Source organism: Dendropsophus ebraccatus, chromosome 9, assembly GCF_027789765.1.
Source record: "Dendropsophus ebraccatus isolate aDenEbr1 chromosome 9, aDenEbr1.pat, whole genome shotgun sequence".
Lineage (NCBI taxonomy): Eukaryota > Metazoa > Chordata > Amphibia > Anura > Hylidae > Dendropsophus > Dendropsophus ebraccatus.
In genome coordinates this window covers 118652008-118667913 of record NC_091462.1, presented here as the reverse complement: position 1 = coordinate 118667913, position 15906 = coordinate 118652008, and the positions used below count along the sequence as shown (strand labels likewise).

Here is a 15906-nt window from a genome sequence, read left to right as displayed (position 1 = left end):
ATGTATGGTGGGGATGTGTGGCAGTAGTTTGCATTTTTTATTTCCAGAGAATATTTGCACTTTACACATTGGTCCCTCAAGTTCAAATATTAAAGGGGAACTATCAGCAGGTTAGACAAATATAACCTGCTCATAGCTCCCTATAGCACCTGGGACAGTGAGGAGGAAGGTATCTGTCTTATCTTCCTCCTCTGTGCCACTCTGTTCCCCTTTAATTGATTCTAGAACAACCATTGTTTGTTAAAAATATTGTCTCTTGAGACAAATCTCTATGGAAAACAGAGCGTTTTCAGGGTCTTGTACAGACCACACAGGGTCCCGGAAACATAAAATGAAGCCTGTCACCTGGTGCCCAAAAGAGCAGCTCATCCTGGCACAGGTGAGGAGCAGCACAAAACATGTAGTATCAGACTGTACTGTAGAGAGGATACTAGGCCGCCAATCATTGCAGGCACTTCACCAATACTGGGGTGTTACCTTTATAATGGCCGCTTTTATTGGTCGATCATCTAGTTATTCCCACGTGCGGCAGATCCTGACTATTTGTAGAATTGTATGTTGAGTCTGGTCTCAAGTTACAGTGGTCCAAAAAAAAAAACATTGTATGCTGAAAATATTGTAACCTGAGGCAAGTTGAGGGACCACTGTATACACACACTACTCAAAAAAAAGTTAGGTGAAATTTATGGAAAACATAAAACATTCCAGCTCCAGTAATATTATATTATGGGGCAGTAAGTAGAAGCAGCAATTGGTATTTCCTCATCTCACACAATTTATTGAAACAAAAGCCATCCCCAGTGGTGGGTATACTCCAACAGCATGTCACTGTCTCTATAACTTATTGTGGTGTCCTACCATGGGTGAAACAGTTGAATACACCATTCACAAAAGTCTGTACTTATTGTACTGTTGTGGTGAAGAAAGCAGTACTTAAGTTCGCCACTAGATGTCACTGTATTGTACAGTATATGATTATGTGGAAGCTGCACAGCTGAAGGATGTAAAGGGTTATTGTTTTTTTCTCTGTATCACCTGGATCTGTAGACTCGTAGGATTCTTGTTTTCTTCTCTCCTATCACCTCTCCTCCTCTTGTTTCTTTTATTGCACTCTTCACCCACTCATAACGCCCGTAAGTTACGTTGGGGAAGTAAGTCACATGGGTGGAGGGGGTGCATGAGTCTTTCGTATTAGGCATTGTGGGAGAAGGACGCAAGCCAGATAGCTCTCCACAGTGGTCCTACCTGGGCCCTGGCCCTCTGCCAGGTTCCCTACCTAAAGTTCAGTCTTAGCCAAAACCCCATATGGAAAGGACACAAGACAGCACACCTACAACAACTTTCTTACAAGTACTGCTACAAAGCATGCAGTGTTAAACCCTCTTAGGAGAGGACAAGCCAGAGACAACCTCAATCCACGCCAAGGACAAGGAGACGTAACAGAGCAGGACAGTATCCACAAGAGCCAAAGAGCCAGGAACTGATCTAGATAGAGCAAAGTTGCAGTAGCCTATGAACTCTATCTCGCCTGCACTGGTGTCAGCAGGGAACCCTCAACATTCCGCTTATGCCAGGTAACAAGGTCTGGGGCCTGTGTCACCCTCTAGGAAGGTTCAGCTGAGTCTAGTGGGCATAAGGTGGTGTGAAGACTAAGGGGGAGATTTATCAAAGGGTGTAAAATTTAGACTGGTGCAAACTGCCCACAGCAGCCAATCACAGCTCAGCTTTAGGCAGTGCTGAAAGGAAAGAGGGACTGTGATTGGTTGCTGTGGGCAGTTTGCACCAGTCAAAATTTTACACCCTTTGATAAATCTCCCCCTAAGTCAATACATGGGTCTTCTTCTTCTTCTTTAGTAGTACTTGGGTTCGCCACTAGATGTCACTTTATTTTATATGATTATGTGGATGCTGCACAGCTAAAGGATGTAAAGGGTTATTGTTTTTTCTATGTGTCACCTGGATCTGTAGACCAGTAGGATTCTTGTTTTCTTGTCTCCTATCACCTCTTCTTTTGTTCCTTCTTCTTCCTTCTTGCTTCTTCTTCTTCCCCAGAAGAGCATAGTACTTCTTGGGTTGAGACTCTCACTGCATCCTCTTCTCTGCTATTCTGTTTCTTCACACTACTATATCCTACACTGCACTTTTACTTCAGATCCAGTTGCTGTATGCTCAAGTATTTATTTGGAACTATTGTCAAGTGTGTGATCCAGTGCTTTATCCAGAGAGACCTCATACTGTTGACTCTGTACTACCTGCTGCACATTTGCACTTAGTAAATCGGCTTATCTTTACCTAAGAGACTCTGTGATTTATCGCAATTCACCGACACAGCACACACCGCAACCTTGGGACACTTCCCCTTTCTGTGGGTGGCAGTTCCTACAATCCGGGAGGGTCACTACACCACTCTGGCCATCCCTGATGACACTAACCCAAGGGACCCAGTAGCAACCCGGCAGGACACTGACCACAGGGGAAAAGGGTACAGCCGGCCTTTAAAAATAAAAGCAAGTCTGTCTGTATCTCGGCCAACCATCTCCGGCGTGGAGTCACACCTCACCACCTAGCAAGTGACCAGCCGCTCCTCCGATATAACACCACACCGGGGGCATAGACACCACATTATCATGTTTCTTGAGCATCAATTACAGAAGACAACCACATCTCCTGAGGTTCACAGGTGGCCACGGAGACACAGAGTTATCCGAATCTACATGACCACTTACCTAATACTTAACTGGATTCAGATCTGGAGAAAATGCAGTGCCTCCATGTGAGGTCCCCCAGTCTCCAGCAGCCGCTCCATGTGAGGTCCCCCAGTCTCCAGCAGCCGCTCCATGTGAGGTCCCCCAGTCTCCAGCAGCCGCTCCATGTGAGGTCCCCCAGTCTCCAGCAGCCGCTCCATGTGAGGTCCCCCAGTCTCCAGCAGCAGCCGCTCCATGTGAGGTCCCCCAGTCTCCAGCAGCAGCTGCTTCATATGAAGTCCCCCAGTCTCCAGCAGCCACTCCATGTGAGGTCCCCCAGTCTCCAGCAGCCGCTCCATGTGAGGTCCCCCAGTCTTTAGCAGCCTCTCCATGTGAGGTCCCCCAGTCTCCAGCAGCCGCTCCATGTGAGGTCCCCCAGTCTTTAGCAGCCACTCCATGTGAGGTCCCCCAGTCTCCAGCAGCCGCTCCATGTGAGGTCCCCCAGTCTCCAGCAGCCGCTCCATGTGAGGTCCCCCAGTCTCCAGCAGCAGCCGCTCCATGTGAGGTCCCCCAGTCTTTAGCAGCTGCTCCATGTGAGGTCCCCCAGTCTCCAGCAGCAGCCGCTCCATGTGAGGTCCCCCAGTCTCCAGCATCAGCTGCTCCATGTGAGGTCCCCCAGTCTCCAGCAGCAGCCGCTCCATGTGAGGTCCCCCAGTCTCCAGCAGCAGCCGCTCCATGTGATGTCCCCCAGTCTCCAGCATCAGCTGCTCCATGTGAGGTCCCCCAGTCTCCAAGTCTCCAGCAGCAGCTCCAAGTGAGGCCCCCAGTCTCCAGCAGCCGCTCCATGTGAGATCCCCCAGTCTCCAGCAGCTGCCGCTCCATATAAGATCCCCCAGTCTCCAGCAGCTGCCGCTCCATGTGAGGTCCCCCATTCTCCAGCAGCTGCCGTTCCATGTGAGCTCCCCCAGTCTCCAGCAGCAGACGCTCTATGTGAGGTCCCCCCAGTCTCCAGCAGCCTCTCCATGAGAGCTCCCCCAGTCTCCAGCTGCAGACGCTCTGTGTGAGGTCCTCCAGTCTCCAGCAGCAGCCGCTCCATGTGAGGTATTCCAGTCTCTAGCAGACGCTCCATGTGAGGTACCCCAGTCTCCAGCAGACGCTCCATGTGAGGTCCCCCAGTGTCTATCAGCCACTCCATGTGTCCATGTGAGGTCCCCCAGTCTCCAGCAGCAGACGCTCTATGTGAGGTCCCCCCAGTCTCCAGCAGCCTCTCCATGTGAGCTCCCCCAGTCTCCAGCTGCAGACGCTCTGTGTGAGGTCCCCCAGTCTCCAGGAGCAGTCGCTCTGTGTGAGGTCTTTCAGTCTCCAGCAGCCGCTCCATGTGAGGTCCTCCAGTCTACAGCACCAGCCGCTCCATGTGAGGTCCTCCAGTCTACAGCACCAGCCGTTCCATGTGTGGTACCCCAGTCTCCAGCAAACGCTCCATGTGAGGTCCCCCAGTGTCTATCAGCCACTCCATGTCTCCATGTGAGGTCCCCCAGTCTCCAGCAGCAGCCACTCCATGTGAGGTCCCCCAGTCTCCAGGAGCAGACGCTCTGTGTGAGGTCCCCCAGTCTCCAGGAGCAGTCGCTCTGTGTGAGGTCTTTCAGTCTCCAGCAGCCGCTCCATGTGAGGTCCTCCAGTCTACAGCACCAGCCGCTCCATGTGAGGTCCTCCAGTCTACAGCACCAGCCGCTCCATGTGTGGTACCCCAGTCTCCAGCAAACGCTCCATGTGAGGTCCCCCAGTGTCTATCAGCCACTCCATGTCTCCATGTGAGGTCCCCCAGTCTCCAGCAGCAGCCGCTCCATGTGAGGTCCCCCAGTCTCCAGGAGCAGCCGCTCCATGTGAGGTCCCCCAGTCTCCAGCAGCAGACGCTTTGTGTGAGGTCCTCCAGTCTCCAGCAGCCGCACCATGTGAGGTCCTCAAGTCTCCAGCAGCAGCCGCTCCATGTGAGGTCTTCCAGTCTCTAGCAGACGCTCCATGTGAGGTACCCCAGTCTCCAGCAGACGCTCCATGTGAGGTCCCCCAGTCTCCAGGAGCAGGCGCTTCATGTGAGTTTCCAAGTCTCCAGCAGCCCCTCCATTTGGAATGGCCATGTTACTTCCATCATGGAGCCCTACCAGATGTATGTGATCACCAAATGCTGTAGAGTTTGCAAATATGAGCAATAGACTGGGAGATCCCTTAGAAAGTATGGTATGCACATTGAGCCATAGAGTTATCTTTAGTGCATAAACTGCTCAAACTATTCCCTGCACTGTTCTTATGTCCTTTTAGGAACCATGCATGACGGAGAGACCTACGTAGTCCAAAAAACTTGTCTAAATCTTTATCTGAATGTAGTCAAGGTTAAGGGGAAGAATACTGAAGAATACTGTCCATAGAAAGATTTAGTGGTATGTTTAAGGGGAAACACCTTTATATGCTTTGCATTGGTTAAAAACTAAGCCAGATACCGAACCAAATGTGGACAGAGAAGTTGTGTAAGAAAGAGCCTCTTATATTACTAACTTTTAGTTTTTCATAAATCTATTTTCATTAGTTGGACACAATGTTAAAATCAGAGGTTCCTCAATAGTAATATCTTCTATCTGGATCACCCATCAGATCTGAAAGGTTATTTCATCTTCCAGTCAAACATAGAGCACTGGGGTTACCAAAACCAGAAGGATGACTCTCTACGCAAGGACATAGAGGATGTTTGGGATATGGGCTCACATACAATGACTTGGGATGTAGCTGATCATAAGTATTACAAATGTTTTATGTGTTCTGATCCATCGTGTCTTTTACCAAAACCCAGAATGAATGTGCACAAATCTCCACTTCCAAAAACTAAACCGATATCGGGAGTCCAATAGGAAGATGGAACAAAGCTCTGGTTACATACTGTAGCCTCAGTTATATATCCCAGCCACAGTAATCTATAAAAGTCCTGAATGTGACCTCCTTACCTTTCGGCTGTCTCACTTTTGGGTAAAATAACAGTGGAAAAGAAGTAAATGGAAGGAGACATCCCCAGTAATGGGACAATGTTCTTCTTTCTTGGGTTCTCTGATTTGTCTCTTACGGCCCAGGCCTCGCTCTTCATGTTCTTCTTCCTTTCTTACCTTCTCTCATTGATCGGTAATGGTCTCATCATTGTGGTCGTCACTCTCAGTCCTCAGCTCCAGTCTCCTATGTATTTCTTCCTGAAGGTCTTATCATTTCTTGAGGTTTTATCCATCACCTCCACGGCTCCTAAGGCTCTTCAGATCTTCCTGACTTTGGAGAGGAGCATTCCATTTGCAGGTTGTGCTGTTCAGTTCTTCACCTTTATAGGGGCCGCAGGTTGTGAATGTGTCTTGCTCACAGTGATGGCCTTTGACCGGTACCTGGCCATATGTCACCCCCTCAGATACATGTCTGTGATGACTATGAGCCTCTGCTATAAGCTAACAGTCATGTCTTTGATTTTTGCATTTGGAAATGCTATCATTGGCTGTAGTGTGTTATTCAGCTTGTCCTACTGTGGCCCCCATCTCATTGCCCACTTCTTCTGTGATATTCCCCCAATGATCAGTTTAGCCTGTGGCAATACTTTCATTGTTGAGGTCTACTTCTTGATTATTAGTGTGATTGCAATTGTGCTCCCAACCATATTAATAATCTGCTCCTACACCAGGATCCTGATCTCCATATTGCTCCTCCACTCAGAAGAGTCCCGCTATAAAGCCTTCTCTACCTGCGGCTCCCATGTTTTTTCTGTTGTTATTTTCTTTGGGGCCGCCATGTTTGTTCATCTTCGATTAGGAAATCCATTTACTCCTTATGAAGATAGAATGACTGCATTATTCTATTGCATTGTAATCCCGACCATCAATCCCTTGATCTACAGTCTGAAGAATAAGGAAATGATGAAAGCCATCCGAAAGCTCAACCTAAAACTTGTGGCATTATAGGATAAACAGAGCAACAAACCTCAGAATTACTTCACGCTCCGTGTGAATTTCTTTATACAGGTCTTGGTTCTCTTCAGGATCCCATTTCCAGACTGTTTCCATGTCTTAAGCACACGTAGAGATGAGCAAACTTTTCAAAAGTTTAGTTTGGCAGGTTTGTCAAACTTTGATGAATAGTTTGGGTCTATGTGAACGGAACCTCAAACGAACCTCATTAAAACAGCTTAGTGATTGCCGCTGGACTACTGGGACTATTGGGGTCCTTTAGCAGCAGAAACCAGGTACAAACTGAAGTGCTTTTTATTGTCTCATTGCTTTTTATGGGTGAAGCAGCTGTTTGGAGGGTTTGCCCCTGTGTTTCCGGCGCTGCATAAAAGTGAAACTACATTAAAGGAAAGTATGTCGACCACTTGGCGGCATATTGAAGGTGCTTGTGAGCGTCTTTCCCGGACTTCAGCCATCCAAAAGTGCTTTTGGGGTGGCCACAGGAGGATGAGGAGTTATGGTAAGTTACTAATGTAACAGATGCAACAAGGGTGCAACAGTCTCACTGAGACCATCATGCTGTGTGTGTGCAGAAGTCCCGCTGAGGCCATCATGCTGTGTGTGTGCAGAAGTCCCGCTGAGGCCATCATGCTGTGTGTGTGCAGAAGTCCCGCTGAGGCCATCATGCTGTGTGTGTGCAGAAGTCTCACTGAGACCATCATGTTGTGTGTGTGCAGAAGTCCCGCTGAGGCCATCATGCTGTGTGTGTGCAGAAGTCCCGCTGAGGCCATGATGTTGTGTGTGTACATCACTCCCACTGAGGCCTTCAGTCTATACTGAGTATGCAGTAGTCAATGAGGCTGCCGAGCTTTGAGCGTGCAGCAGTCCTTCTGGGACCATCTGCCTGAGACAACTATTAGGAAGCCAACTCCCAGGAGCAGAAATCAGCCTCGCAGCAGCTGGTTCCACCTCATAAGCTCCTCCTAGAAGCTATGGCCCTCAAGTGGCCGAAACTTCATCACCTCCCATAGTGGTACTCAATTCGCTGGAGCCTTTGGGAGAATTTTCTTAAATGATGTCACCTCTACATCCACAGGTGCCCAACAGTGTTTGCCATTAGGGTTGAGAGGATGCTCAGACATTTGAGGGGCCAGAGGTCAAGCCTATATATTGCCCTTGCATCAGCATTTTGTCAAATGGAGACAGTTATAGAGGCTCAGTTCTACGCACCCTTTGGTTAGATATTGTTTTTGTTATATAGACCCAATTGGATTAAGGTTTCAGGTTGTGCCATGTTGGCTATATGCTACCTTTAATAATTTTACTTACCAGGTCATTAGATTATGTATGTGTGTGTGTGTGTGTGTGTGTGGGGGGGGGTAGTTTTTTACTACTATGATTGCTACTGCCCTCTTTTATAAAGGATGATGCTTGGTAACTATTTTATGCGGAGACTCAAATAGACGCTACTTGTTATATGCTAAAGGATATCTAAAGAAAAAAGGACTTCTTATTCAAAGGACACTATACAGATTTATGGTGTCAGAACCCTTATGGTATCTCATCACCACTACAGCAGTCACCAAACTCTTGTTTACAGGTATTTATAGGGTCCGTAATATAGATGCTTTTGTGGTGTCCCACTGTTAGCGTCTTATGCACCTGTCACAAAGTTCTCACTTTAGGTTAAGTGGTGATAAGGTATTCTGAAGTTTCACCACTAGGTGTCAGTGTTTTCTATATACCTATGTTCTTATATGCACAGATGAGAAAAGTTATGGGTTAATGTTGTTATACCATGTGTTTGTTGCTGACCAATAGGAGGTGCTTTCTCTCTTTCTACCTATCCCTGCTCTCTACATACTCACCCCCTGAAGGAGGAGTTAGCTAGCTCCTTGTGGGAGGAAGTACACAGTTCAGTTAAGTCTGGTCACGAAAGTGTACAAATGCAGTTAGACACCAACAGTTCTTTTGCTACTACCAGTACGTTCAGTATGCAGTGCTAAGCACTTTAAAGGCAGAGGTAACCAAGGAACACCCTGACCCACGCCAGGAACATGTAAGAACAGAGCACGGCAGCATCCTTATATTAGAGGAACTAGCTTTGTTAGGACAAAGTTACCATAAAGAAGGTCTACGTATCTTTTTGCACAGTGCAGGTAACTGGGACACCTCAGACACCTAGCTTCACCCAGATAACCATGGCTTGGGCTTGTACTACCCTACTAGAATGGGTTCGACAATATCAGGTGGCAGAAGGTGGTCAGACCAAAGTCTTCACACAAGTATAAGAAACACTTCACTACAAATATATCCTTAGGTTCCGGCAGAGTACATTGCTACACTGGGTTGGGGCTCCTATGGCCAACTCCTCTCCTCTACTCCACTCTACTCTACAAGCACCGCTACAACTACCTCTCTTATGTCTTCTCAAGCACAAAGGGTCAAGTTCTCTAGAGCACCAAGATTTGTCTATTCTGTGAAACATGTACTGTTATTTTACAAAGTCTGACAGTAAAGCTGTTATATTTTTTATAGTACTGGGACTCTGTAATCTTCTATACACTTATGCACACAGCCCCTAACCTAGACATTAAGATAGCACAAACAATCAAGAATCTGAGATCGATCCCCAGTGGGTCCACATGGATGGAAATACTGGGTTACCATAAATGTGGGTCCTGCTCCAATTGCCGCTGCACATATTTTCCAAGGAGGACGACATCCATGAAATCCACAACATTTTTTACATTTGGTTTCCTAATGCAAAAAACTCAAACACCTGTGGGTTAACACTCTCAGTATAGGCCTTAATGACATCCATGAGCAGGTCTAGTTTTCAAAATGGGCCTTGGTCCTTAAACTGCTGACTCTGTTAGATGCTGTTAGGTCAAGGAAACACATAGGGGGAAAGTTATCAACGGAAAAAGTTGAATTTTATTTTTTTGCGTAAAATAGCTAGATGCAAATAAATTTATTCGCATCTGCCCATTTTATGCCAGATTCGCAAGGGGAGCGGGGAGGTGGAGGGGGTGGAACGGGGGGCGTGGACTCTGGGTCCGCTTCATTTATCATTTTTTTCACCGAAAAATGATAGGGAACCTACGCCAGCCCAGAGCTGATGTAGGTTTCCTGGTGCACACACTGGTGCGCGCGGGATCTATGTAGAGGCAGTGCCCCTCTACATAAATCTCTGTACTGTCAGCACTGCAGGGACATTTTTACGCCCGGCGTACAAAGCGCCGGACTTAATAAATGTCCCCCATAGTACCTTTCATATATCTGTCTGTGCTTCCAGGATGCATCCTTACTCAGTGACTAGTCATGGTCTCTGGTGGGCACGAGGGCTTCTGCAGAAGGAGACTACTCTCTGTCCTCCTGGAGGCCACTGTAGAGGTTTTAGTGGGGCTGCATCAATGTGTATGGTGGTCGATGGAGTGTACCTTTAATTTCCCCAGAGGGGGGCAACCCCTGATACTGCTGTCTAGTAAGACGGCAGAGACACCCATGATGAGAAGTGCAGATGAACCAGACAAGAATGGAGGTGGGGCAACAATACCGGTTTACTGACAACTTGCTGGCACTCATAGGCACGTGTATGCTGGTGGTAATCCCAGAAAGGTCTCACAAATAAAATATAACTTTTGCTAAGTATTCATTAAAGCATGGAGTTGTACATGACGGGTGGGTTTAGCATCTATCAACACTGGCATAAACTCCACTAGAACTACAAATACACAAGACAAAAAGGGCCACAGACAGACAGTCACCCAAAAAATGTGGCAAGCCAATATCACATGAATGTAAATGCGATCCTACTACCTTTGGTTGTGTATGGTAAAGGGATGTTACCACGAACGATCTGGCAGTGCCAAGGCAGATAGCCACCGTCATTTGCTCTTATGGTGGTTGCACCAATCTACCTCTACTTGCTTAGGGAACCGGTGGGGTTGATGCCCCAGCCCTGTGCTATCTCTGCCTCCAAACCCTACACCCACCCTCTTATACCCCCCTACACGTAACATCCACTTATACTCATCAGGGGAGATATACTTATATTGGGGTGTAATAATCATCAAATAAGTGATATAAAGATGGCCTCTAGACGAGATGACTTGTGGGCACAATCACCCAGAAGCAAATAGCGTATTCCTAGAAATGGTTACTGTACTTGTGTAACGAACATCTATGGCTGTCTTCACATAAGGTGCGTCACTATGAGTTGGGACACTAGGGGCCCTATGATTCTGTAATCCTGTTTTTTTCCCAATTGGGAACTTAAGTCTTTCTCTCCCTGTTAGCTAGGGAGCTTTCTGAATAGGTATCCTGGCCAGACCGAAAGGAATTATGAAATATTTAGGGGTTCTTGTACAATTTACCCAACCCCAGAAAGAGACAGTACAGAGGCCAACTCCACTTCTGCCAAATGTGTTCAAGACTATTTGTTCTGATTCCTGGACAGAGGATTCCCACCAACCATAGAGGTACCCTTTGCTCTTGTAGACAGTACACCTGGTGAACTCTCTCTTGGTCTCACTTCTAGCGGTGCTCCCCTCTGTACTTTTCCCACAGCTGAGGTCTCTTTGGTTGCCTCCTCTCCTTGATCTCTTTTTCCTCATCAGCAACAGACTGTCTGGCTGACTGGCTCACCAGAACTGGCCCCGGACTGACTATAATTCCTATTGGGTGTAGAAAGCTTAGGAATTATACAAAGGTAAAAGGAACTTCTAGTCGTGCTGACACACATCAAAGGTGAAGAAATCCACGCGGATAAGGTTAATAGGTTTAATGATGGTCTCTAATTCAGGGTGTTAGACCCTTTGCGGGTCATGCAAGCAATAGCACATAACAACAGTTTAAAGGACCGGATCTGTGTCAGAAACTCAGTTATGAGCATTGCCCACATCACAGATGTGTCATTCTCTGCCCTTATAGTAAGATCAGTGGATGTCCTTTCCCTTGGAATCAGGACTTGTCTCTAATAGCCCCAGCTGAGCCACTGTGCCTAAATAGGCCCCGATTCCATAACCATCAGCATCCTTAATAAACCTTGCAGCACAACTAAAGTCTATTGCAACTAACTACCAGCATATCCTTAAATGTATTCAACTTGCCTGCTATATTCTCAAGTGTATCTCAACTCATTGTTTTATGTTGCACAGCTATAGTCACCTAAGGGTTACTGTTTTTGTACCACATGGTCTGTTCCAGCCTATGAGAGATGTTGTTCTTTCTCTACCTATCTCTGCTCTCCTCTCTTCTGTGCACTCTGTACTTACACAACACAACCCTTAGGGAACAGTCAGAATTAGTCTAGTCTGGAGTGTGGTAGTAGACAGAAGCAACCTTTCCACTAAAGATGCAGTGCTAAACACTTACAGAGAGGACGAGTCAGGGATCGTCCCAACCCACGCCGTGAACATCTCTAAAAGGGCAGGACAGTATCCTAAAGCAGAGGAACTGATCCGGATGGAGCAAAGCAGCCAAGAGCCTACGTACTCTATTTCGCAGCTCAGGTGACACCGTATAACTTCGGAAACTTAGCTCAACTCTTAGCGATCTGTTTCTCTTGTGGCTTTACAAGAAATTGCTCCCACCTAGCCAGAATCCTGCTCCACACTGATGAGGGGCAGCACCCCGAAACAGCTGTCTGTGGATGGGTACTTGGCCTTGGTTTTTCCCTTGTCATTACAATGACTTATAGGGTCACTTAATATGGTGGTTTTGGTGGTTTCCCTACAGGAGCCGCCCCTTGGCTGGGTCCTTCCCGGAGGGATATCTGGCTAGTCCTGTGTTTTGAGAATCCTAAATGAGGTTCCACGGGCTCTTCTTTAGCATAAGTTGTGTAGAAGAGAAGCTGTTTTATTACTAATTCTTTGTTTTTCATAAATCTATTATAGGTCGTGGGGCAATAAGTTAAAATCAGAGGTTTCTCAATATCTTCTGTTTGTATCACCCATCAGATCTAAAAAAAATTCTGCAAACATTTGCAATGGGATATATGAAATAGACATAAGTAATAAAAATATTTTTTGTGTTCTGATCCACCATGTTTCTCACCACTGTTTCTCAGACACTAAACAAAGCTTTGGTAGCCTCAGTTATATATCACAGCCCCAGTAATATATAAAAGTCCTGATTTGTCTCTTACGGCCCAGGCCTCTCTCTTCATGTTCTTCTTCCTTTCTTACCTTCTCTCATTGATCGGTAATGGTCTCATCATTGTGGTCGTCACTCTCAGTCCTCAGCTCCATTCTCCTATGTATTTCTTGAGGTTTTATCTCTCTACGGTTCCTAAGGCTCTTCAGATCTTCCTGACTTTGGAGAGGAGTATTCCATTTGCAGGTTGTGCTGTTCAGCTCTTCACCTTTATAGGTTGTGAATGCATCATACTCATAGTGATGGCCTTTGACGGGTACCTGGCCATATGTCACCCCCTCAGATACATGTCTGTGATGACTATGAGCCTCTGCTATAAGCTAACAGTCATGGGGAAATGGTATTATTGGCTGTAGTGTGTTATTCAGCTTGCCCTACTGTGCCCCTCCCCCTCGTAGCTCCCTTCTTCTGTGATGTTCCTCCAATCATCACTTTAGCCTGTGTCAGTGCATTTTATGTTGAGGTCTACTCCTTGATTATTAGTGTGATTGCAATTGTGCTCCCAACCATATTAATAATCTGCTCCTACATCGGGACCCTGACCTCCATATTTCTCCTCTGCTCTTTGGAGTCCCTCCATAAAGCCTTCTCTACCTGCGGCTCTCATCTGGTCGCTGTTGTAATTTTCTTTGGGGCCGCCATGTTTTTTCATCTTTGATTGGGAAATCCATTTACTTCTTATAAAGATAGAATGACTGCATTATTCTATTGCATTGTAATCCCGACCATCAATCAACAGTCTGAAGAACAAGGAAATGATGAAAGCCATCCGGAAGCTCAACCTAAAACTTGTGTCATTATAGGATAAACAGAGCAACAAATCCTGAACATTGGGATCAAACAGGTGGGGCCTAGAGCTGCTGTGTCCAGGGTCTTCAACGCCTCTCTGTGCCTCATGATTGGCAGAGCGGTCAGGCCATAATCTAACCCATGGGTGTAGCTAGAGAAGAGAGGCGAGGAAGGGGCACAGATAGGTGCTGCGGCAGGCGTAGGAAATGAAAGCTCTAGTCTTCGCCTCTTTGATATCACTGTCCAGGATAAAGAAGTCTTTTCAAAGACAATAATAAAGAAGTCTTTTCAAAGACAATAATGGCACCAGCAGGGATTTGGACAACTGAGCTTGTTTTATTACCAGCTAAACAAAGGTACCAGCAGTTGGCGGCACATATCAGGTTAAATGCAATGAGACGTCAACCTAGACATCTGCAACGTGCTATCCATGAGAGTGCCAACTGGATTCATCGGTTTAACAGTGAACTTAGGGATCGTCCCACTCACGACACCAACGGTTTTATTGGTGGTGTATCAGATAAATGTACAAAAGAGCAATTTTCTTTGTACTAATAAAGTTACACTTGTAGAACTCATCGTACTAGGGACTTTGAAATCAATATTCAACCACTTGGAGGTCACCAAGTCCACAATCACACCTCAAGAAATGATGGCAACACCTCTGGATGTAACCGGGACAGCAGGGGAAGCATGCCTGGCTGCATCTAACTGTTGGGGCTCCCTTCCTACCCAAGCGCCCTATTACATGGGACGATTATCCTTTACTAACTATTGTTGGCTAATCGTTCGCCTTATTTCCACATTTGTTCACTACTCGTTCAGTGTAATTGCACATTGTTCATTGCTTTGCTGGAATCAGATGGAGTAAACAATCGTAGTAACGTTCGCAATAACGATGGGAACTAAGGACTAAAGTTCTGTGCAATGTGGTGAATGATTTCAGGTTAACGATAAACAATCTTGTTTGCAATCGTTTATCATTTGTCGGTAAACGTTAAAGATCGATTCGTCTAATAGGAACCTGAACACACTGGGGGAGATTTATGAAAGGGTGAAAATATACACCTGGTGTAAACTGCCCACAGCAACCAATCACAGCTCAGCTTTCAGCTCTGGTAAAACAAAAGCTGAGCTGTGATTGGTTGCTCTGGGCAGTTTACACCGGGTGTATATTTTCACCCTTTCATAAATCTCCCCCAGTGTCTCACAACAGCTTCTAAATCTCTGATTTCTATATTTTTAGCCCTGACAATGACGGTGGTCCCTTCCTACCTAACTTCACCTTTCTCTCCCTGGTATACAGTCTGTCCCTCTCTAACTCCAACCAGCATCTGACACAAATCTAAAATCCCCTATTCTTATATTCAGGAGGTCACATGGTTTAGCCAGCCAATTACAGTTAGAGTTTTTTTTTTTTTTTTTTTAAAGTCCTGCCTATTCCTAGTGCCTGTCCCTCCCCCTGCATGTTTATAGGCTGGAAAAAAAGCGCCAGGGGATGTGGGAGGGCGAATCGAATTTTTACTGCGTTTTTGTTTGAATATTCGAACCAAAACGAATAGCTCAAATAGCGTACTATTCCATCAAATACTATTCGCTTATCACTAGACACGAGCAAGTCTCCTGACATTTGTTTCGGTTTCTATTCGGCAAATCTCTGAGGGTTGTTTATGTACGAGCATTGATTGCTAGCTTTGGGAGAGGTCCCTGTTCCTGCACAGCCCACTGACCAGTCCTGAATGTTCTCTGGGACAGTTGCTGGGTGCTCATTTATACCATTGGGTCTCTATAGACCTCTGAAAGGAGTCTTTTCTCCTTTATGACCAATTTTTCCTAAACAAATTGCTAATAGATTTGATTCTAACAAATCTATTAGCAATTTGATTTTGTAAAATTCAGACTGAATCTGAATCCTGATGCCTCATTGTTCGAACATCTCAGGTTATAACTTATGTTGGACTACATAATATTATGGAGAACACAGGAGATGGTAGCCAACAAAAGAAGCTTAGCCTGGTCTGCTTCAATCTTTAGCTCCACTTTCCAATATCTTTTCTACAGAGATATCATTCATGTTACTCTATCAGTGTTACCAAAGGCTCCAAAGAACTTTCCCCAATGGGAAGAATCACCTCCTTGAGGACTTCACTATATAATTCTCTGTTTTTATTCAAAATTTGTATCATTATTTTGGTTGATCATGAGATCCATGGAGAGCTCTGCTGAATGTTTCTCTGGGGATCGGGATTTTATTTTATTTGGCCAATATAATCATAACATAAAATCCTTAACAATACAATATCGTACAT

The 15906-nt window shown here is 46.0% G+C and overlaps 2 protein-coding genes across 2 annotated transcripts in view; both read left to right on the top strand.

Annotated features, from left to right (window-relative positions):
• The window catches only part of LOC138801669 (mas-related G-protein coupled receptor member H-like), a 566124-nt gene that overhangs the window by 213337 nt on the left and 336881 nt on the right, over positions 1 to 15906 (top strand). The gene's annotated exons all lie outside the window — the stretch shown is intronic.
• On the top strand, positions 5726 to 6664 carry LOC138801913 (olfactory receptor 10AG1-like). The gene has a single exon (XM_069985009.1). It carries the CDS (start codon positions 5726 to 5728, stop codon positions 6662 to 6664), a length of 939 nt encoding a protein of 312 aa, XP_069841110.1.

Excerpts from the sequence above, each read along its gene's own strand:
- LOC138801913 (XM_069985009.1), top strand. The coding sequence starts at position 5,726 with ATGGAAGGAGACATCCCCAGTAATGGGACAATGTTCTTCTTTCTTGGG.